General features: G+C 39.6%; 1 protein-coding gene across 8 annotated transcripts in view; it reads right to left on the reverse strand.

Annotated features, from left to right (window-relative positions):
* Hecw2 (HECT, C2 and WW domain containing E3 ubiquitin protein ligase 2) overlaps window positions 1-16,113 on the reverse strand; it is a 369,185-nt gene that overhangs the window by 39,845 nt on the left and 313,227 nt on the right. For all 8 annotated transcript variants that reach the window (XM_069995704.1, XM_069995707.1, XM_069995702.1 and 5 more), the window contains 2 exons: window positions 8,841-8,961; window positions 6,938-7,051 (listed from right to left, as the gene is read on the reverse strand). In XM_069995704.1, coding sequence (XP_069851805.1) covers window positions 6,938-7,051; window positions 8,841-8,961 — 235 coding nt within the window. The remainder of the gene's footprint in view (window positions 1-6,937; window positions 7,052-8,840; window positions 8,962-16,113) is intronic.

Consider the following 16,113-nt stretch of genomic DNA (forward strand, 5'->3'; position numbering starts at 1 on the left):
GAAGAAACAGGAGAAGAAGAAGCAGGAGAAGAAGCAGGAGAAGAAGCAGGAGAAGAAGAAGGAGAGGAAGAAGAAACCCACCAAAAAACCAAAAAGAGTCCATTTCCTTACAGGGACAATGGGTATAAACAAAATGGGTTTTAGTGTGGCTTTCAGTTCAAAAATGCAAGTTTTCTCTGAGCTTTAACTTTTGAGTGCTTTAAAAATACTGCACTTACTAGAGTGGATTATAATAATCTGTTTGTGATGCCCCCCCCCTACACACACATACTAGGCTGCACCATACTGAGACAGGCACTGTACCTTACTTATTTTGGTATCCCAAGTTTGATATGCCATAGTGGCTCAAGATATACTGCTAAATCAATAATTATAATTCCTACTGGTCTCTTAGTAAAATCAACTTTATTTACATCCATCATTTGGCATCTAACAGAGTGAATGAATTGGAACACAGTTACAATGAATTGGTATATTGATTCAGTGACATAAACAGTTTATGCCAATCCCTAAAAGATGGCTCTATTTGAAAACATTGTCAGAAATCAAACCAATGAATTATGTTAAGCCATTTCACTGCGAAATATCTTCTAGCATGTTAAAATTTGTTAAAATAACAAAGACCTTATTAGTTGGTTCCTTTTTTATATATAATAATAGCTGAATATGGCTGATTAGAAGACAAATATTCCATGAAGGAGTTAAACTGAAAAATAAAATTCATCCTCTTCCCATCCCCACCCCAAGACAACAAAGCTCTTCTAGGAGGAAGAGTATCTAACTAGACAGGGATTGTCTGGTCTTTTTTAAACTTTATGAATGGATTCATTCTGAATCCAAGACTTTAAACTCTGATTTTGCTTAAAATCCAAAATTTAAAGCTGCAGATCTGAGAGCAGGCTATAGATTACAATTTGTAGCTGTGTCTAGTCAATTCAATAAAACAAGCCCCAGCAAGGACACATGGTGTATGTGGCTGCTGTAATGTCTTAGCCACCTCTTCCATATAAATAGTTAACATGACTCATATCAGAGAGATCGTTTGTTACATTCCTGTTTTGCCGGTTAGGTTGGTTCCACAGCTAAAGGCTTGGCATGGAAATACAGAAAAGTCTGGACAACGGGTATGCAGCTAGCTACCCAACAGCTGCATCTGGGCATTTCTGAGTAAGTGCAGCTGTCTGATGGTGGCCCTGGATTTCTGGGGCTAAGTGCTGATGAAGCACCTTACATGTCACCCTGAGTCTGGGCTGCAAACCAACCGGGGTGTTGGCAGCACCCGACAGATGTTAAAATAGTGAATTAGTTTAGTTTTAGTTTTTCAACTAAGAATAACTGAAAACAAAGTACTTTAATAGGACATAAATTAGAGGAAGATTCGATGGCCTCAGGAAGTCACACCGTCATTTCCTACCAGTCTGTTCAGACATGCATGGCCTAAGCACCTTCTGATTCACCTGCAGATTATTTATAGCAGCACAGACCTAGTTGTTGGGCTTGCTGGGTGAGTTTAGAATTTGGGAATGATAAACAAAGTTTGGCTTGGTGACACCAAGTCATAGTAGCATCCAGCAAGGTTATTTTGTGAATGTCTCTTTTGGAGGTAAACAAGTGGCATCCTAAGTTTAACTTGGAGCTTTGCAGATTGAAGCCCATCCTTAGTGGGACCTGCTGGTTCTTAGATAAGCAGGAGTGAGGAAAACGGTGGCAGGTCTCATCTTCTCCAGTTATTTTTATTTGCCTGTCCCAGGAGAGCTTAAGAAAGATACTGCAGGGGCTGGGAAGGTGGCTCAGTGGTAGAGCGCTTGCCTTGCATGCATGAGGCCCTGGGTTCGATTCCTCAGCACCACATACGCAGAAAAAAAAGCCGGAAGTGGCGCTGTGGCTCAAGTGGTAGAGCGCTAGCCTTGAGCTGAAGAGCTGAGGGACAGCGCCCAGACCCAGAGTTCAGGCCCCACTACTGGACCCCCCCCCAAAAAAAGAAAGATACTGCAGAAAGTTCTTTAGCCACCAAACTGAAATGATTTACGCACATCTCTCCCTAGCCTAAGTGAGAGCGGTGAGACACATGACTGTTGATGGCATAGCATGCAGAATGAACTCATTCTTACTTCTATAAAGGTGCCTTTTACAGAATTGGCCATGAAAATAAAAGAGGCGGAATAATCCCAGTGTAAACATCCTCTCTTTATCCAGGATACTCTTTCTTTACTGCTTTGAATACTAAGAAATTAAAGGCCCAGGATATTTTATCAGAACACAGGATTCTACCTCTGACATTACATGAGCTCTAGTAGCCAGGACTTATTATTAACAACAATAGTAATATAAGGGGAGAATATAATTTCATTGTCCTCCTCCCTAGAGAGACAACTGAGCAGACTAGCTGAACAGAAATGGGCAACCCTTGCATGCCATTTCCTACCACATTCAACCATGATGACTCAGTTTCCACTCACTTTAACACTACTGACCTCCCCTCCCCCAACTTTGCCAGGCAATATAACCAAATTAACTGGGGTGGAAATATAATGAGTAGAACAAAACTCCAAGCTCTAACCAAATAAACAAAAGATAGTGTTTATAAACTAGTGACAAAACTATTATTTTAGGGGAAAAAAACCTAAAACAGAATTATTTTAGTGAAAAATAATAGCTATCAATGTTATAGGCTATAGGATTATTTTTGTATTTTTTATAATTGAGAATGGGCATCTCTACTATCCTGGAATTAATTCTACCTCATGTGGAAGTTTTAATCACCTCCTAAATATTTTATTAAAATTTCTCATTATTTAGTGTCAGGGACAATATATATATATATATATATATATATATATATATATATATATATATATATATATATATATATATATATATATATATATATAGTGCTTCAGATCTATATAAAGAAAACAGCTTAAAGCTGAAGATTCTGTGACTCTGGTAATTCATACCACTTCGGAGGAACAGGTAAATGCATTTTCCTTAACAGAAAACCCTCTTTTCTCTACACTTCAGTTAATCTATTGTAAATAATGACCCTGAGTGTGACAAATAGAAAAATAAGATCAGGGGCTGGGAAGTTGGCTCAGTGGTAGAGTGCTTGCCTTGCATGCCTGAGGCCCTGGGTTCGATTCCTCAGCACCACATAAGCAAAAAGAAAAAAGCCGGAAGTGGCGCTGTGGCTCAAGTGGTAGAGCACTAGCCTTGAGCTGAAGAGCTGAGGGACAGTGCTCAGGCCCAGAGTTCAGGCCCCACAACCAGACCAAAACAAAAAACAACAACAAAAGAAAAAAAAAGAAAAGAAAAATAAGATCATTGGATGAGCTTATTGCAATAAATAAGACCTGCAGAATATTAAGCCCTCACAGATAATTCTATATGCCAATATCTCTGCTAATTCGGTCTTTCCACATAATTAACTCTATGAAATTATTGTTCTGCTGAACTCCAGTAATAACAAAGAGTATACACAACCAAAAATTAGCACAGAGGCAGTTGCTCATTAGACAAGAAGACAGTGAGAAAAATCATCTGGAAAAAAACTTCCTAAATCTCCCCAGATCTTGACTCCATGTTGTATTTACTGAACTTGTTATTGTAGAATAGTTTTTATTTACAGAAAAATTGCAAATAAAAATTGCAAAATTGCAAAAAAATACTACACAGTTCTTGTGTACCCTAGACTTAGTTTCTCTGTTGTTAATATCTGGCATTACTATGGTATACCTGTGATAACTGAAATGGATGGAAAATCAGAATATACCCCAGGGCTACACTTCCTTTGAGTTACTTGTTTTAATGACTGTTTTTAGAATCCAGTAGCTAGGCAATGGATTCCCACTAACTTTATTGTAGTTAACACCTCTGAAGTAAGTATGGTCACTTGTTATTTTTTAGGAACTTGGAGGCCACACTTGTCTGTCTGAAACCAGCTGAAGCTGTTGACCTTGAAGTCACTTAGACCTGCACAGGTGTCAGATGTGTGGTGTTTGATGTTTCTGAGGGTCTAAAACTCTTCCCTCAGATTGCTAGTAGGGCCATGCTCTGAACCCATGTCCTGTGAATGGCCATGAAGTTTGACTACACCTGTGCAGACTATCAAGTACTTTACTTTGGCCTACCTTTAGTCACCTTTCCCCACATCTAAAACCACCCAGTTTCTTTATTCCACAAACATCTCTAAATCCAATCCTTGAGGAACTAGACTTGAGACATAGAGCTGTTGTATTCATTAAGTTGAGCTTCCTTGTGAGTAAAAACTCTTTTGCACAACTTGTTGGTTTTGAGATTGGCATATTACATGGGAGGGGGGTAAAACCAATAACATGAATGAGCCAATTTTGACATATTATTACCTAAAAACATACTTTATACCATTTTCTCTTTTCTGTTCCATCCAGGAATGTCAGTACTCTTAATTATCATGTTTTTTCTTGATTATTAATAGTTCCTCAGACTCTCCTGGTTTGGGATGACCATGACAATTTTAAAGAGCACTAAGATATCTTCTACAATGGCCCTCAGTGAAGATTTATCAGATGTTTTCCTTGTGGTGGGAATGAGATTTTGGGCTTTGAGAAAGAAGACCAGAGAAATAAGTGCCATTCTTATCATATCATAAGAAAGATGTACACTGTCAATGTGGCTTATGACTGAGATGGCGTTTGTCAGATTTCCTTGCTGTTAACTTTTCTATGTTGTACTATTTGGGAGAAAGTCACTATGTGCAATTATTTGGAAATATTCTGCATGAGAGTTTCCTATTCTTCTCCATTTATGTGTATGGTCAATCAGTATAGACATTTATTTTATACTTTGGATTAGAGTGCAATATTCCTTGGGTTTTTTTTTTTGTTCCTCCAATTGTTCCAGCTTTGGCCTTTGGGGAATTTGGTGAAATGGTGGCAAAGGCTTAAAAAACTCTTTAAATTTCTGTAGCTTTAAGATTTTTGTTTTCACAAAGTACTGTTTCACCCTTGCAAAACGGTTTATGAATCTAGGTGCCTCAAAGCAAAATAAAGTTTATATCTAATAATATATATATATATATATACATAGAAACTGATAATGATAAAGCCATTGAGTCCAGAAATCTAGTTTCAATAAGCCATAGGCAAAGGGAGCAGGTTAAGCGAGTTTTCTTGATAACAAAGGTCACACCACAGACTATCCCTTGCTTTTCCTCTGGAGTCATAGGAAGTAGTCCAGGTGATCGAGGCAGGAAGCATTTGAATATGAGTAGTAATCAAACACAGGGGAATTCACATGTGTTTGGCCCAAGCCTCCTCCTAGGAACTGATGTCCTCAGTCCAGACCATGAAAGACCACTTTACAATGACCACACCTGATAAATATCTGTTCTATTTTCACCTAAGTTTTAGTGCTTCCAAAGACTCTTTCCTATCACTCTCAATGAAACCTTGTCCAAGCTAGGAAACCTTGTCCTCAGCGCTCAGTAGGCTGATGCAGGGTGATTTCTTGAGCCCAGGAATTCAAGGGTGTGTGGATAACACAATGAGGTATGTCTCAGAGAAGAATTAAAAAAAAAAAAAAAAGCTGTGGACTAAGAATGAAGGAAGCAGCTGGAGTTCGGAGAGAGGAAAATATTCTCATCCAAACCAGACTGGTTCTGTAAGGAAATACTTAGGATCCCATGCATACCTGTGAAGAGGCCAACAGCATCTGCCTTCATTTGCAACTGTGCACCTGCATCTTTAAGCTAAGGAACACAGGCTAGAAGTCTGTTTATGACAGTCGGCAAAGGAAGGCCCACGTCTCAGGCAAGCTTCTGACAAACTTTGTGTATCTGGACACTAGCTGGGCTGGTAAAAAGGTTCAGAGGTGGGAAAGACATTCAGGTAGACTGAAGTTTAAGGGTTTTACTTTGCTTATATTCCAGTACTAGTGAGTGCAGGATGAAAGAAAAAAAAATGGAAGGCCTGGGTTTGAGTTCTGAGTTTGTTATTCTCTGGTTCCATTAGCACAGCCAAGTTATTTTATACTTTCAAGTCTCCATTTCTCCAACTGTATACTAAATGGTAAACCTATTGGATAGTACTGCTATGACTCTACAACCTTCTTATTCCTAGGCATGACTGACAGAGGTGGCCGTAAAATGCTCCAAATCAACAGAATCAAATACACCACCACCAAAATTTAGATAACTATATTAGTATTTTTGAAAATTCCACCTAGTGGCTACAGCTTACAAAGCCAGGGCTGGGAGGGATGGCAGCTGTCAGTCTAAGTGATGGGTAACAACTGTTGTGTCTGTTTGATACAACAGACACTGTGTGGGAGTGCTCAGCCCTTAATTTCCCAACCCTTATCTAGATGAGCATACTCAGGAAAGAGTCATGTAGGCTGGCCAGGTTTGTTTTTGGTAGGGAGTTAGATTGGTAGGTGTGCTGTCCCCGCCAGGAAAGAAAAAAAAAAAAACCAGCAACTGGAGGTGGAGAATTAAGAGCAAAGGCCCCAGAGTAATTGCCGTGGGAACTTCCCGGTAGAACATCAGGGTTCTAATTTGTGATTCCCAAACTGAACTGATTTGATATGCAAAACAATGTCTACTTAGAAGTCTAGGGCAGAAAACAAGATCATAGGTTGTAAAAAATGCAATTTCTCATTTCCTTCTCCAGGAAGTTCTAGCTTCTTCTCTTTAGGAGAAAAAGAGATGCAGAGAGAAAAACCACACCAGTCTTCTGCTCTCAAAATGACCTGTCGTTACCAGTTTTTAAACCAAAGAATTTTTGTATCAAATGACTTAAAACCTAGAGGAACCTCCTTTAAGAAGGCAGAATGTTTGAGAGTATGAGAATAACATTTCCTGTCAGAAGGGTTTCCTGTTTCAAGCAACCGCAGCTTCATGTAGAAACATCCGCCTCACACAGTCACAGCCTGTGGCCAGGGGCCACTTCCCTCTTCTACTTACCCTTCCTCCCCGACGAAGGTGACATACAGTTTATTTCTCTGCAGGTCTTTTCTAGAGTAGCCCATAATCTGATTAAAAGCATCTTCTAGCAAATGATCTCTTCGGATAATTAGCCTGTCCATAAAGAGATAATTTGAAAGAACACAAATTAATTACAAATCTTCATGGTTCTAGAATTTGGCACCTGCCATTTAATTTCTATTGACCAAACTTTACTAGGTGAGAAGTGAAGTTACTTAATGGTATTGTTGTCTGTGATAAAGTGCATTTTTGCCTTTAATTCTTAACAGCATTAGAAAAAGTTATATAAGATAATCAGGTGTAAACAGGTAGCCTATGATCTGAGTAGTACCCCCAAAGTCCTTTCTTACTGACCAGATCATTCATTATAGAAGGAAAATGACCACAACACAAAATACATACACACACTCAACACATACATACACCTTCCTGACTAAAGGAAGAACAGCCCTATGAGGTCTTGCTTTAAACCTGAATGCACCTAGACAAGGAATTCAATGACTAAATGTCAAGAAAAAAGATTTTGAGAACCAGGAGAAAGAGAGGGGTTGGGGAGGGAGAAATATCTAAGTTCTCCACAACACAGGAGTTCAGTTGGGTTTAATTTGATTTTTAAAGTAAATGAATGTTGAGATTCCCTAAAGGGTAGATAAAAGTGAATGATGTTTGTGGCTAATTACTGTGCTTGTGATAATCACAATTAAAGTCATCCTTTCACAGACAACAATTTCCCCTTAATGTAAGTGGTAATGACAAGGGATGATAAGGAAGCTGAATGCATGGTGCCAGGTCCCTCTATCCTTTTTCAGTCAAGTGTAAGACAGATGCTCAGAAAGGTGTAGAGCTGGGGACAGGCTGATATGCTTGGAGAGCAATGAAAGTAGACTTAAAACTGAGAGAGCCCTCCTGTGCATGGGGTGGTGAGCACAGACTGTGGTTGGGTTGTCCCGTGCCTCGGCAATCAGAGGGTTACAGGAAGTCTCCCATCTCTGTCTAACCCCATTGGGGACATGGGCGTAAGTGCGGGGGAGGAGGAGTGAGGTACATAAGAAATAAAAGCAAATCAAGACAAACAAGATGATAATGTTTTGAGATTTCTCACTGAAAGGGAAGTAGGTTTTTTTTTTAAAGCAGCAGCAACCCGACCAGGGTATATTGGTGGTACTCATGCAATTCTACCACCTGGGAGGTTGAAGCAGGAAGAGGGTGTTTGTAGCTAGCCTGGGATATATAGGCAGATCCAGGTCAGCATGGCTATACAGTAAGACTGTCTGTCTCAAAGTGAACAGACCAAGAAGAAGAAGAAGGAAAAAGAGCAAAAAGAGGAGGAGTAGGAGGAGGAGGAAGAGGAGGAGGAGGAAAAGGAGGAAGAGGAGCAGGAGGAGAAGGAGGAGGAGGAGGAGGAGGAGGAGAAAGAGAGAAGGAGGAGGAGGAGGAGAGGAGAGAAAAAGTATAGTGAGGAGAAGAAAGGAGAAAAGGGAAGAAGAGGGGAGGGTGGTGCTACCTAGCAATAACATTGCTGACATGTTTTGCAGGGCAAGTGAAGTTTGTTTCGAGATGAAATAGAGCTAATCATCACTTCTGGACTCAATTCAGCTCAAGAACCAGTACCATGCAATGCAAGACACTGAGATACTTCTCATGAATATCTGATAAGCCAACCAAGACATATTCTTCAGGAGGAAAAAAAAACCCTGCTTTATATTTTTCCTGTATTTTTTTTTACACAGCAAATGGTAGTATCTTTGTGGCCTGATTGAAAACCTTAACTCGGCTTAATTTCAGAGCTATGTTTTATGCTATTATTTACAAATGCCAAAATTAGTGTACCCACTAAAACAGAGGTTTCTGTGACCAGGTAGGTGGTATTACTTCAACTTACTTTAATTTCCCTGGGCCTTGTCCATATCCTTTTGTTTCTAACTTCCTGTAAAAGTTCCTTAGTTTGGCTTCAAAATCTCGCTTGTAAGGAGCTGGAGCACGGGCATTGGCACGCTGGGTACCTGCAGCAAACCACAAAAGGAGGTCAGACCTGCATCTGTGTTCATACACAGAAAATATTACCATGTTTAACAAGGAGAGTCAATCAGTACTTTCAGCTCAAGCACATTCCTCCTCTCTACACCAAAACTGAGCCAGGGTGTTGAGAGAAATGTTTTTGTGGCTCTTTGGGTTAGAGTAAAGATCCTATTTGAATAGTTACAATGATGTCCATGTGTTTCTCCAACATGTTTTTTCAGTCCAAACTAGCATGAGTCAAACAGAATTACTCATGTGGAGTGGTAACTTCTCAGGATGAAGTATCTTTGCTCACTTGACAAAATGATATCATGGCAACAAGACAGGAAGTTACAGTGTGAAAGGAGGTGGTATACAAAGCAAGAATAGTGAGTTTCTACCATTCACTTCAAATTCCTCACATCTTCCTTTAAATATTCACTTAATCATTTAAGAATGATTTTAGGTTGATAATTATGTAGAAAATACATACATATATATAACATGTATATATTACATATATATGTTATATACATTATATATATATATAACACATGTATATATTATATATTTTACCCTGTGATGTCAAATGGAAATGCCCATTGGATATCACAGGGTAAAATAATCTTACTATAAAACACAATTGCAGAATTCACATGTCTCCTAGTTGTGTGGGGTAAACCATGATAATATTTATTGCATTCTTAGTGTGCCATATGGTAAATATCTACAAATTAAAGGTATATGGCCAAATATTATTATTAAAATATAAGAGTAGTACAGTCTCTCTTTCACAGAAAAAAAATCTGGCTCTGTGTCAGAAAGTGACTAAGCAGTAAGGGAAAACAAAGGAGGAGGCAACAATGCTTGATAAGAAATGTACTCATTACTTTGCCCATGTAATTGTAACCCCTCTGTACAGTATTTTCACAATTAAAAAACTTATTAATTAAAAAAAGAAGAAAGTGACTAAGCAGGAAGTCAGAATATAGGGATCAGATAAGACATGACAGAAATTAAGTTTTTCCCAAGTTGGTGAAAACAAAACAAAACAGAAAAACACAAATATCCTTCTTATGCACCATGTAAGTTTGTAAAAATTGTCTTTGATGGATCAATTAGCTAAATGATTGGTATTCATTGCTAATACTGTTAGGTACAAAAAATACTGTTAGGTACCAGAATAATCAAGGTGGGTTACTGGCATGAATATCATGGTTGGAAAGGAACTAAACATCAAATAATTCAAGAATAATTAATTCTTACCCCAGGATAGTACAGTGGTCTTCTGTATAACTTAGAGGACAAAAACCATAGCCCTGGGACCTTATTCAGCTCTACAGGTCTATTTTGTTTGCTTTATATTTAAGATTTTGAATTAATTACCAAGATTTAAAAATAAGAAGGTTTTAAGTACAAATAAATACATGTTTACTTATGAAAATGACCTGGAAATTTTACAACTAGCTTACAGTTCCTTGGGGAAACAGGACAGCTGCTTTGTTTGATGATGCATGGCTACTCTATCCCAACCACTCAATGGCACTGGCGGCCAAGACTCCCAAATATGTACATTTGAAATCAATGATTAAAAGTAACAGTAATGCCTTAGGTGAGTAATGAGTGCAAGTAGAGATCAAAGTGAAACAGATCTTAACTGGGGCCAAACCTTGTAAATGGAGGAGGACTCTATAATTCTGTACTTGGACAAGGCAGCAAGAGTTGGCATAAATCTTACATGCATGTTCAGAAGACATCGAGAAGACCTTTGCCACTAGAGAAGATGGCGAGTGCTAGGGTGTCTGTGGAAAATCAGATCTGCCTAAAGGATTGGAACCAGATAAGGAGAAGTGTCTTAAAGTCTGGCCTAGGATTCTCAGCACAGTGCAGAGGACAGACAGAAGCCTTTATAGGTTCTTGAGCAAGGAGATAACATACAAGTGCCATTTTGCTGAAGAAATTACTCCCAAAGTGTGTTGATAAGGATAGAAAAGAGAAAAGGAGACTGGAAAGTGGAGGCCCAGTAGGAGTTACTGAAGAAAGGAGGCTGAGGGAATAAGGATGAGTCAGGAGCATGCCTGGTGACTGCAGGGAATATTTACAATGTGAAATACAAGTTAGTGCCTGTAGAAAAGTAAGGAAGAGGAATGAGAAGCACCGATGATGATGATCACTTCGGTCTTTAGCAAACAACGAGAACCCACTGGTGACTTTGTTAGATGCCTACTGAACAGCAGGGATAAAGCACCTCACACAGGGATGGATCCTCACCAGACGTCTATGAAGCTGCTACTATCTTCATCACTTTTGCTTTGCAGCTAAGGAAAATGAAGGTGCAGCTTCCTGTCCAAGTCACAGTCCTGTCCAGTGACAGGGGGTCAATCTGATGGAGTGTGGGGATTGGTGCTGGCAGACAGAGGCATGGGAGGTTATAGTATTTCTATTGAGTTGGAAATGACAGCGGGTCAGGTGGACACTGCTCAGACACCTGACAGTATAGTAGTGGAATTGCATGAGAGAGCAGGCTACTGTGGATTAAATCACAGCACACAGGAGTCTGAGGCAAGACGACTGAAAAGCTATATCATTGAGACCTTACCCCCAAACCATAAAACGAAACAAAAATTATGGTCAATTATGCTGCTGATCTTTGTCAAGTTCTTTTTTTGTTTTTAATGGCCTTGCTATGTATCCCAGGCATGGCCTCGAACTCAGAATCTTCCTGCTTCTGCCTATCAAATTCCTGTTTTTAATTAATTTCTTTACGTTGTTGTACAAAGAGATTTCAACTCAGTTTATCAATTTGTGAGTACAATGCCTCTTGATCAATTCTGAGTACAAGTCAGGTACAATGTCAAGAGATTCCAGAGCAGGAATGTGGTTTCTGCTTTAAAAACAAAAATGTTCTTGGAATAATGAGCTAGAATTGTAATGAGAACCAAGTCTGCAAATGAGCTTTCAGGATGTAATACTCTTACAGAGAGAGTACTTTGATTGTGTTTATCATCCATTACAAAAGAGAACCTGATACAAAACACTCAGTGTTAGATCCTGTAAGTGATCAAATGAGGGAACAACTGCATGGATGGTAAACATTATGGCAATAATTTGCAGAAAATTTTTCTCCAGTAATAAATATTGGGGCTGTTTTTCTTTTGTCATCTCTAGGCAGATCTTAAGGGCTTTCATATAGTTGTACACTATTCCCATGTACTATTACAACCTTGCAGTCATATACAGAGTAAAGAATTCTATCTGGCAAAATATGTCAGATGACACTAGAAGAAATGTTGACACTAAAGCCTGGAAAAGTCTGAGTCTTTTCTGGCTCTGGGTGTGCATCTTGGAACCCAGATGGCCTCTGCCTAATCCAACACATCTCCAGGCCTCTTCCCTGGGACAGTTTGGATTCCAGTTCTCTCCTGGTCCACTTTCCATTAAAAAAATTCCATGAAATTTATTTTACAATTTCTCCTTAGTGCAAGAACAAATCATTGAGCACTACAATAATTTCCAGCAGGCTCAGCTCGGTGTGGGAACTTCAGGTGTGGGGAGGAACATTTTTGGAAACTGGCACTGCAGTCCTCACATTTTTGCTTTATTCTTTAAGAGCAGTAAAGGCCCTCAGGTTGTGTTTGGAGCTTGAGATGCGCATGTACATACCACTCACTGACAACAGCAAGCTGACGCTCTGAGTTCTCAGATCTTGGCAAAGAAACAACTTATTAAAAAGAGAATAATGCTGAAGGACAAAGCAATGACAGGCATCCTGAGAACACTAGGGGTGAAGACGATGAAGACTACTATGAAAAACAGAGACAGTATCTAGGTAAGGGACGAGGAAGGGAGATAGAGAAGAGAGAATGTATCAGATGAGAGAGTGCAGAGGATGTATCCAGGAAGACACAGATTTTGCAGGGTAAAGGGAGGGAAAGATCTTAAGGATCTATGTATTGGGAGAAATCATTCCCCCTCACTGTCTACTCCCTCAAGACAACCTTAAGTAAAGACCTACTCAGCCTCCTCATGCTCTCTGAGTAGGTTTTACTTCCCTTGTGTGTGGCTTCATACAGTCCTAGTGTCCTGATAATGCAGTTGTGGTTAAAAAAAAAAAAAGAAAATCCAGCTCTGTTCTGTAACTTTCAGCTATATAACCATCACCACAGACTACAGCATATCCTCCATGTGCTACGAATAGGGAAGCAAGGGGCAATGTAATATATTTGCAAACAGTTGCAGCAAATAGTGGGTTAAGTGACTTCCTATGTCGTGAAAGTCACAGCTTTGGTTACCTGGAAAATTCACATATGAGAGCACATCTCTAACTATTAGGTAAATTAGGTGCTATTGCATTGAAATTCCTAGAAATGCACCGCCTAAATAAACTTCGGGGTCCCTCATTTGGCACAATAAACCATCTGGTGTTTGCAAAGATCTTTTCCTTCTGGCAAGGCTGAGGTTAGAATTGGCATTATAATAGTCCTAGGAAAAATAAACCTCACATTCCAAAAATTTGACAAATTTGAGGTGAACACTCTTTAGCAGCTGCAGAAAGCGGTGAGTCACACTTTCCGAAGGCCCCCCTCTCCCTGCAGTGCTTGAAGAGACATGTAGATGGGCTTGCAATGAGGAGAACCTAGAAACATTCGTAGGCATTTTTAATGAAGATTATTAAAAAGTTATTCCTGTCACAATTTTCACAAGATGATTCTCACACCGTGAGAGGTGTAGAATTCTAGTCACAAGCTAAAGGAGCAGACCCCTTCTAAAAGAGCTGGTGGAAATGTAGCTTTTACAAAGGTGTCAGGCCCCTCCTCCGGGGAAGCGGGCTCCTGGGCCCTTTCTGATCATGTGGAACACGTTATGGCCACTTCCACTGCTATCAGCCAGGACGTCCCACACTCAAGATCAAACAAAACCCAGTGAAATGGAATAGGCCAAGACTATAGAAAATTCAAACCACTGCAAACTCTGCCAGCTATTGAGATATATTTGGATTACACATGTCCTTGGAAAAAAAGTTTCCAGAATGCATTTTATCATCACAGTGGATTATGCATGTGTATTTGTGACCCTAAATGAAGAAGTAAATTGAGTCACCATTTTGAATGCTCACACAGTATCCACATTTTGATCGCATGTTTTCATAGAGTTCAGAAGAGACACAATCTGGTAATGTGTGTGTGTGTGTGTGTGTGTGTGTGCGCGTGCGCGCGCGTGTATATGCATACATATGTATGTATGTATGTATTTATTTATTTATTTATTTATTTATTTATTTATTTATTTTTCTCCAGAGAGGCTAGGCCTTTATTTTACACCCTGTATCATTCTGTAACTGGTCACAATCTAATTTATAATGATAGATCAACTACAGCAAAGATAATGTATAACTTCATGGATTTCAGATCTAGTGGCCTTTCTTCATAAATCATCCTTCTTGGACTTTTTTGCACAGTTGGCTCTTATAACCACACCTTGAAAAATTGGATCTCCTGAAATCACTTTTCTAATTCTACTCCAAAATTTGCTGTTTCTCCTTCATTTATTCACTCTTTTGTCTTAGCCCATCCCTTAGATAGTAGAGTTACTCATGTTCAACATCTTTATATTATCTTCCTCTAATTCATGCTCTGGGTTTCCATTGCTACCACTGTCCGTAGGCTGACTTCTTAGCGATCAACCTTGCTGGCCTTCCACAGCTGTGTGGTTCCAGTCATTATATTTCCAACCCTTCTCAAACATGTCCAAAGGCAAAGTCACTTCACCACTACCCCACATTCCAGCCTTATTCCTGTCTTGGTAAGTGGTGCTAACCTTGACCTCACGATGTGGACAGTGAGGCCCTTCAAATCTGCCAAAGTCTGGTTGTCTCTGCGCCTGCATATCCCTTTGTTCATTCCCTTCTCTCTTTCACTGCCCTCCATAGTCAGCCTTTTATCAGGTCATTGGGCTGAGGCCATGGCCTCCTAAATGGTGCCTCTGGCTTTTCATCCTCTCAGATTCTAAGACACTCTCCTCATTGCTACCAATTTGATCACCATAAAGCAGAGTTCTAGTGATGTTCCTCTGTTTGTAAACTTTGAGAGGACTACCAAGTAAAGCTTCAATGACTAATGGGCCCTGGTCTGCCTTTCCAACCTGAGTGCTGAGAAAACTTCCCTTCTCTTGTCATTATTAACTGTCCCTTAAACTACATTCATGCTTCTGTGACTTAACTTACATTACTCTTTTGGCAAGGATGCCCCCTTCCTTCTTGGATGCAACTGTCAAATTCCTGTTCACTATCCTTAGAGACTCCACTCCTGTCTTTTGTCTTCATTGTCCACAAATACTCAACTGGCCCTGATGGAACAATTACTCCCACCTTTGGGAGCAGCTGTTCCCATACATCCCTCTATTGCACAGCGTTACAGAGTCACTGCTGACTCACTGCTCCACTGTGAACCCTTCAAAGGAATCTGTATTCATGAGTTTCTACAACCAAGGCCTAATTTACTGCTTGGATCAGAGTTGGATGCACAATAAATCTGTGTTACGTGAGGAAATTAATGGGCCTTCTCCTGTTTGCAGTATTCAGTTTGGCTATGGCTTCACTATCATAGCAATATGTAAAGACATATACATTATACTAAAGAACATCTAGCAGGTTTTGGTTTTGGTTTTTTTGGTCAGTCCTCATGCTTGAACTCGGGATTGGGCATTGTCCCCTAAGCTTTATCGCTCAAGGCTAGCACTCTAACACTTTGGGCCACAGCCACTTCCCATCTAGCAGCTTTATGGGACACAGCTGAAACTTAGGTTTGTATTGAAATAGTTTTGAATTCTGGTAGCTGTTGAAGTGTGAATGACCCTTTGCTTCCAATGAGGATAAACACAGTTGCTTCCGCAATATCATGACTTCTTCCCTTCAGAAAATACATTTGCTAAGCTTCATTTTTTACTATTCATCCATTTGCTCACTCATTCATTTCCTTCTTTCCAGAAGTTTAAACTTACAAATATTTTATCTGTCCATGTGTTTTCTCTGCTCATTGATCTTTGTTTTTGTTTTTCCTATGTAATCCAGCTAGTGAAAACCATAGGGGAAAATATCCGAGTCTACTACATTGACCCACTCAGATTTCACATTATTTCTTGAGTGCAGAGACTTTATG

Source organism: Dipodomys merriami, unplaced genomic scaffold (genome assembly GCF_024711535.1).
Source record: "Dipodomys merriami isolate MVZ:Mamm:240054 unplaced genomic scaffold, mDipMer1.0.p SCAF_49, whole genome shotgun sequence".
Classification (NCBI taxonomy): domain Eukaryota; kingdom Metazoa; phylum Chordata; class Mammalia; order Rodentia; family Heteromyidae; genus Dipodomys; species Dipodomys merriami.